General features: G+C 31.8%; 1 protein-coding gene across 1 annotated transcript; it reads left to right on the forward strand.

Annotated features, from left to right (window-relative positions):
• Window positions 1-2,273: 2,273 nt before the first annotated feature.
• Window positions 2,274-4,938, forward strand: LOC149145644 (uncharacterized). Its single transcript, XM_089452517.1, has 5 exons — window positions 2,274-2,666; window positions 2,745-2,995; window positions 3,085-3,401; window positions 4,261-4,344; window positions 4,858-4,938. Exons 1-5 carry the CDS (start codon window positions 2,485-2,487, stop codon window positions 4,936-4,938), a joined length of 915 nt encoding a protein of 304 aa, XP_089308643.1. The 5' UTR covers window positions 2,274-2,484.
• Window positions 4,939-9,077: the final 4,139 nt, after the last annotated feature.

Here is a 9,077-nt window from a genome sequence, read left to right on the forward strand (position 1 = left end):
AAAATAAATTGGTTACCAAAACTATATTGGGTTGCATGATTTTTCAATTTAATTTAATTTAATTTGGCATAATTTTACATATGAATTTGTTATGATTTTTGTTTCAAAAATGCATATCTACTCATATTTTGGTTTCGAAAATAGCTGCGAGATGAGATATAATTTTGTTTATTTAATTGAACACTACATATTTGTGAATGAAAGTTTATAGCTAGCCTCTTAAGAGAAACGAAGTGTGACATCGTTTTTAATTTGTTTTTTTATTTTTCACAAGTCACATAACTTAATTAGTAAAGGAGTAAGTGGTCCATAATCCACACATATTTTTTTACTAACCAAAGCATTTTTACTTCATTAGCAGTGGGACTTTGAACAAAGGGCATCAAGTTTCAAGAGCTTTTGAAAATAGTTTATTTGAGCTTACTTTTTCACACCATAAGTGAAGGAAGACACCTAAAAGCAATCATAACTTGAACAAACTAAATTTCCCCACAGGGGCCATAAAATAATTTATTTTGTACAAATTGAAATATGTTCCGAAAATACTCTTGTTAATATCTAAATGGAAATTTTGTTATACTAAAATGGAAATAATTCACGTATTTGTCATTGAGATTTTGAAATTTGTTACCAAATGATATAGAACCGGTTATGGTTTATTAAGTTTTATGTCTTAGGAGCCAAATCAATGTTCTTAACATTTATTTATAAGTGGAGAAAGAAATACAACTAACATATTTTAATAAAAGCACACACATATTGAATAAATAAATAACCTACCGAGTTCATCAAATGTACTGACAAAAGTAGGATTCTAATTCTTACAACTAGCCACAAAGTTTATATCAATATATATCAAAGTAAAAAAATTTACTTCCAAAGCTTGTGTTTTTGAAAAACAATATGTTTGATTAGAAAAGTTCAATGAAACTACTGCAACCATATAAATTAGATGACTAGTAAATAATAGATATCAATTCATAATCAATAACAATAGACACTACTTTAGTATATCTCATTTTATTAAGATTTAAAAAAACATAAAACCCAACTAATCTATAATTGTATTTCCCTTCGACCCCTTCCACCTCAACCACTCATCACAAGTTGTACCATGAGACCAACATGGTGACACCACCTCCACAAAGACATCATATGTCATACATGGTTAGTCTAAATTTGTATGAAATCTATAAGTTGATTAATGACCCAAATATTACCTTTACCAAAGTGGTTTACCTGAAAAGTATAAAATAGTTACCTAAAAATGTGATTGCTATTCTTAGTGATATGCATTAATCAAGACCATAATATCTACTCAAACCAAATTATTTTTGATGCAATTTTTATAGGTATTGGAAGAATGAAGAAGTGGGAGAGGATTAATGAGTTGGAAGTTGAAGACCCAGAGGATATGATTGAATTTTCAGCAGAAGATTTAACATGGATAGAGATTAATGGGGACCAAGTTGCAATTATTCCATATTGTCGACTTGATGATTTTATAAGAGGAGAGGAATCGAGTGAACGGGCACCCACTCAATTTCTTCTTGCTTTTCAACAAAGTAAAAAAGCAGAGGATATTGGACAAACATATTTTTCAACATATCTGGAGTACATGATGTGAGTCTTTATATCTTTTTTCAATATATGTATAATTCTTTTCAATATGCATAAATTTTATATCTAATTTGTTGTAAATGTTTTATATATAGTTATTGGTGTGCATATGGTCCGAAGTGCAACAACAGAATTATGAGTGCATCCTCAGATCAAAACAAAAAACACAATCAACATGAAAGTATTAAAGTTGGTTGCCAATGTCACTTCATTGTGCGGCGACTTCAACTTAGACCAGATGATGTTGTAATAATATATACTGCATGTAGGCATATTGATAAATCCAATGTTGTTTGTCATGGAAAAGATGCAATCGGTAGGCCTATGAGATTCAGTCATGCACCACATTTAACAAGGGATATGCGATCTATTGTCCAACATTTAATCCAAAGAGGTTTTAATGTTACAATGATATGGGATAAGTTCATCTCTGATGTGAAGGATGGATTCGGTGAGTTATACACAGGGACATCTCGAGATACATACATGACAACACAAGATATATTAAACATTTACAATGATACCATAAGGCTAGAGTATGTTAAAGATCAAAGTGATCCAATCAGTGTAGAATGTTAGTATAAGGAACACGCTGAGAGCTTTTTCTTCTACCAGAAACAAGATCTTGTTGAAAACATCCCTTTTATCATAGGCATACAGACAAAGTGGATGCGTTCAATGATGCTAAAATATTCTCACAACAATATAATCTCAATGGATTCAACATTTGGTACAAATAAGTACGGGGTGAGTACAAAATTACCCTAAATCTAATTCATTTATTCAACACCATTTTAATGCTTGTATCTTATATAAATATAATTATGTACTTTGTTTGTAATGTAGTATCAACTTTACACTTTAATGGTCTTCGACAAACATCACAATGGGGTTCCAGTAGCTTGGGTGATATCATCACGCAATACTATAGTTGATATTTGTAAATGGATGTCAACTCTCTTTGCCATTGGGAAGAAAGAGCAACCAGATTGGCATGTTAAAGCCTTCATTACAGATGATGCTACTGCTGAAATTGAAGCATTAAGGTGATGTGTTTATTCTTTTTATAAGAGACATAAAAATATTCTTAATGTATATTCTCTCTAAAAATTATGTTATTCCAGGTCTTCAATCAACTGTACAATATTATTATGTGTGTGGCATGTTCGTCGTGCATGGTTGAAGAATGTTGGAAACAAAGTCCAAGGAAGGGAAAACCAAATCCGAATTTTCCGTGCTTTAGGAGAAATCATGCACACATGTGCAGATGATGAATCTGTAAAAAAGGCAGTTGAAAATTTATTTGAAGGATTCAGTGACCATACAAAGTTTTTGGAATATTTTAAAGCAACTTGGTTAGCCAACAACAAAATATGTAAGTTTCTTATAAGTGGCTTTAATGACTCTTTTTTGCATGTCATATGTATAGTTATTAATTCATAACCAATAAATTTCTTTCTACAGATATGTGGGCAAAAGCGTACAGAAATTTTCCACATTCCAATCAAAATACAAATAATGCAATTGAGTCTTACCATCGGTATATCAAGCAGAGGTACCTAAGTGAGAAAAACAATGCATGCCATAGGCGGGTTGATTGGTTGATTTATGTGTTGTTGACAAAGGTTGTATTATATTACAATCATATGCAACGTTTAAAAGAAGCTGGTTTTGTACGACCCAGAAAAATTGAGGAACAGTTGAATTCATCCAGGTGTAGAGCTAACCAAATCCCAAATGAAGATTATGTGCCTGATGAAAAGAGTAACAACGATTATTGGGTTCGTAGCCAAAATAACAATACTCGTGATATTTGGTACAATGTCATATATAAAGATTCCACTCTACACTTTTGTAATTGCAAGTGGGCCTTAAATGGAAACATCTGTAAACATGTATTGAAAGTTGAGATGTTGGCAAGTAACATTAGCTTGGGTGAAAATGTATTCCCTAATGTCACTAATCCTACTACAGAAATTCCTAGAATTTTATTTGATTTGAATGAGTCACCTATATTGGGCCCAGAAATCCAAACAGAGCTTCTACCATGCTTTGATTCTCCTCCCATTCTAAATTATCATAATGAAACAAGCAATGATGATTTAGATAATTTCTCATATAATGTTGAAACGACCAATGTACGACCAGATAGTGCATTATTTGAAGATGATGAGATGAAACGTGTTAACTCATCAACTCATGAGAAATTGAGTTCCATAATACCCACAAATTTGGAACAGGCATATGCATTAAACAACTTGGTAGACAAAGTATGTCAAGAATACAACAAAATGTTTTTCAATACTATAACTCCATCCAAGATCACTACCAAGAGAAAACATAGTTTCTTGAGCCCAGTCAATAAGAAAAGGTGTTGTGGTCACAAGTCAAATGCAGGGAAAGATAAACTACAATTTGAAAGGGTTGGACGAGTTCGTGCAAAAAAAAAGAGCATGAATGAACAGTTGGAGTTGTCTTCTCAACGACAAAGAACTGTGGACCACATGCCTGAGTTAGTGCAACATTCTATTATACACAAAAATGGTAAATCTGATGTTATGCATTTTTTCATGTGAAATATGATATACTATCATTTGCAATGCATAAGCATAACTATATGAACTTTTTTTGTTGTTACAGTTGACGGGCCAACTTGTCGACTCCAATTATTTGATGAGCATGTCGATGAAAGAAACTATAGCATTGGGAGCACTTCTCCAATCAGTACTATCCCAATTCCCTCCCCGAGGGTGCTTCCCCCTATTGTACAACCAATGGGGATGTATTGTCGGCCACACCCACCACCTTTTTCCTTCATAAATTCTCCCATGCCTATAACCGACTCCCCAAACCCTTCCCAATTCCCACCCCTACCCTTTAACCATCCGCCCTTCTCATTGTTCCAATCATCCACCCTTAACATTCCAATTTCCCCCCTAGGGTGATCGCTCGCCCTAGGGTTATTCCCACTATCGTACAACCAATGGGGATGTATCATCGCCCCAACCCACTACATTTTTCCAATTTTTCTCCCACCATTCCTTTATCCATCACCCCTGAACCATGCCTATATCCATCACCAAGTGCTCCACCACCTACCCAGGAAGGGCAGTCTTCTCCATTGCCTTAGATCTTCATGGTGAGAATGAGTAGTTGATCAAAAACTTATCATTAATTAACGAAATTGATTATATGCATTTTGGATTTTACAACTAATTGTTTATTGAATTTTTGCAGCAATATCACTTTGGAAATGCACTTGGGAGTGCCAAGAGTGGCGATGGTGACTTATACACCCAATTTCTAGATCAGTCGTGAGGCGGCATTTCCATAATGTCATCCATGGGCATGAACTTCCATTATCTATGTTGGGAATGAAGTTCCATTTTGTAGAAAAGAAAAATGTATAACTAGACAAATTTGGAATACAAATACATGAATTTGAACTTGTGTGTATGACAATGTCTTCATTGAATTTTAAATTCATGATGTGGATTTGATGTTATATTCTATCAATGTTACATTAGTTTTGAGGAATGTAGTTAGAATGGATTTATTTGTTTCATGTACAAGTTATCAAGTTTGCAAGTTAAGTTACTTTTATATTTATATCTTACTCAATGTTGCACGCGTGAAAAAACATATCATTACCAAGGAACTTTGCTTAGTTATAATAATAGATGTATCATGTACATGAAGAGAGCATATATATGGATTTAGATTTATTTTAATTTTTTATTTATGAAAAAGAAAACTAAAGTTGAATATATGAAAAAGAAAAGTACACTATACATGCCATATAAGAAAATCTGCAAAAATAGATAATGATTTGAGCCTTTACCACTTAACTACTAACATTTAGAGATGAAAACTTTATTGATAAGTGGTGTAGTATTATTTAAGTTTTATTATATATATATATATATATATATATATATATATATATTAACAATTCCTTTATTTATCTTTGGAGCCCTGTAACATAATGTACACAACTCAATGCAACATAATGTCTTACGTAAATTCCATTAGGTAGATCAAATTAAGTATCCTATTGAACTTTACAATACCTTATAGAATATGTGCCACATGTCAAGTTTAGGTAGCTCAGAGTGGATAGAGACAAAGAGAGCACAATTGAGAGGGTTTACATTTTGTAATAGCCCATGGACCACATGTCTCAGGTAACTACATAGATAATGTCTTCTCCTTTGCACTTGCATTATTTCAATTCGAGATAAAAGAGGACATAGTAGATTCACCTTTCGAATGAATTTTCTTTTGAAAGGGTTTTCCATAAAATAATTGGCATTCATTGTGGTTTGTGAGTGATTGTGAATACTTTTCTTTATTTTTCACATTTAATTTATTGCATACATAAACAACAAAATTGGTAATAAGGGATCTAGAATCTAAAGGAATTAACCCTTCATAGTATAGATTTATATTTAAGTAACATATATGTTTTGATGGACTATCTAGTGGAATATCCATGATAGTTTATAGATCAACTATGGTTAAGGACCTAATGTACATGAACAAGATAAACAACATGGATGATAAGAGAATCCCCAAAAAAAAATTGAACTCTATCCATTACTATCAACACCTTAAGCAAAGATGGCATCAAGATGATGTGTTGGTTAAATCATTAGGGAATATAGCAGGATGTCATCCTACCCATACAGACAATATTAAAAATATAATTGTATCTAAATTTAAAGAGGATTTGTGGTGCAAAGAAGAGTTAGACATTAAAAGGAAGCCAAGATATTACGAGGGAGTAACTTGGATTCTAAAAGATCAAAAATATCTTTTAGTTCTAACTAGTATAAAAAAGAAATCAACATTACTAAAACAAGAACCAACTCCCATGAACTACATAACTACAATGGTCATTGGGAAAATTCCTAAAACCGTGGGATGTAAAAATTTGTCACCTTTGTGATGGTTGAAGATGAAAATCAATTTCTCAAATTAAAACTCATTTACCTTTCTAACCTCCCAAATCTAAAAAACTATGATAATCTTGGAATGTTTCTCTTACAACTTTTAAAGCATAAAAACAAGATTTCAATGAATTTAAATAAACTTTCCCTTTTAAAAACAAAATTTTTAAAAAATTTAAATAATCTTGGTTTTTAAAAATGAGATAAACTAATTTTGATCTCAATGAACATGAATTATCATTATTATAATCACATTAACATAAACATTATTATTTGGTATTAATATAGATACCATTATTTCCATGATTAAAATCTATTCTTTATATTCAATGTATTTCTTCTTTATAAAAAAATGATAATAATAAATGAGATTTAAATAATAAGTTTGATGTCTATGTTGAATTTTGTCAATTTTTTTATAAATTATATATAAATTTTTTTATATAAAATTATATCATATCCATATGTCAATAATTATTATTTATAAAAAAATAAAAATTTAAATTATTATAACATTTTAATTAACTTATAATCTTTAATTCATAAATATGTATTTTAAAATATTTTAAGTAATTGTAAAAATAATTATTTTTTATTAAATATAAATTATATTTTATAACATATTATTTTTAAAAACATTTAAAAACATAAAAGTTTAACAAATATGATACAAACAAAAACCAAATTCCGATTGAATTGACACGTACGATCGGAATGTAATATTTAATGCTATTGCATTCAATGTAATATAATGGTCGTATCGAAAAGCCTTTCCGTATGATGTTCTTGCCGTTTTGGTTGATCTCATCGCACGAAACCAGTGATGTGTAGATGTCGTAACCACATTTATTGTGGCCGATTACCATGGCATGGAATGGCTATGGTCATACGTAAGGCCACCCGTTGACCGTTGATCAGGGTGTCCGTGAACCACTCATAATATATATATATATAATTTCCTTATAAAAAAAAATAAAAAAAATTTTAATATATTATTATTATGTTCAAATTTAATTGAAAATAATTCTATCACTGTTTTAATCTATTTTATTCTATTAACATTTTTAACCAATTATATATATGTATATATTATAAAAATTATTTCGAAATTGATGTTTATTTCAAATTACAAATTCACAAATCATATTTTATTATCCTCTACGCTTTATGTTAAAATAAATATTATAATATAAACATTCGTTATTGTTTTAATATATTAATAATATTAAAAAAAAAAATCTTAGAAACATACCTTATTATATTATTTATATTCAATAAAAATTAAATAAAAGAATGTTAAACCAATAACTTATTATTTATTTTCAACGACAGAGTAAATAATAAACAAACCTAATCCTTTAAGATCTCTCCTTTCATTTCTCTTTTCTTAATTATTTTGATCCTCTAATTAAGGTTTTTTTTCTCTTCCTTAAAATCCTTATCTATTGATTATAATATTACAATCTGTTATTAATATAATCACTTCATCATGTAATATTTCTCATATCATTTCATTTTTTTTCTTTATTATTTTGATCCTTTAATTAAGAGTTCTTTCTTTCATTATCTATCAATCAATTATAATATTATTATACTAATTTAGAATATTAAAATATATTAATATAATCAATAATAATATGAAATATAATATAATATAATCGTATGATCTCATTACCAGGTTGTAGTGTCGAATAATGATGAAAGACAGGAAGGTTGGGGAGATGGCGCGCGCGAGGGTTTCTACAACAACCAACCAGGCCGCCAACACACTAGACAACCTCGCCCCCGCAACGCAAAGCAACCCTAGCCAGGGCTCAGACCAGATTGGGTGGCCTACTGTGGATCGGGCTGGCGTGCTCCTCTAGGCTTCTCACTGGAAACAGCTGAAGGGTATCGTAGAACACACAAAACAGACCAAGAACGGTGGAGAGTCGGTTGAGGATACCTCTCAGGTCACGGGTCCTGGCCACAGGGGCGCTTTAGCAGTAGTGTATAACCCTTGTTGATTCCAGATAACAGAGTACACAACCGTTGTGAAAGAACAACCTCCACTGCAGACACAAAGGACCCCCCCTCACTTGAAACACAGCGTTCCTAATGGATCTGACCATGGGAAAGATGAAGAGGGAAGCCAGAAAGAAGATCGACTCAGAAGTGGACCACATCTGGCTACCTACATACCAATTTCCATCGTTTACCACTGGCAAGCAGAACCTGCGACAACAGTGGAAGGGAAACCCTCTATGACGAGCACAAAAGTGCAAGTGAAAGTATGGGGCACCTGGATGGGATCGCTATACTTAGATTTGTCACCATAGGGCACATGGGCAACAGATCGAGCCCCTCCTCAGATAGATCCACCCACTACTGAGGAGGATCTGATACAAATCTTCATCAAAGCACTGGAGGGCAAGACTATTTACTGGAGGATCTGGAAGGGGAGGAGGATTCAAGAGCTAAGGTTAAAAATCGAAAACCACCTCGATATACCAGCATACCGACAAAACC

Source organism: Pinus tabuliformis, chromosome X, assembly GCF_031772625.1.
Source record: "Pinus tabuliformis cultivar Carrire ecotype Pingquan chromosome X, CPIR1, whole genome shotgun sequence".
In the NCBI taxonomy this organism is placed as follows: domain Eukaryota; kingdom Viridiplantae; phylum Streptophyta; class Pinopsida; order Pinales; family Pinaceae; genus Pinus; species Pinus tabuliformis.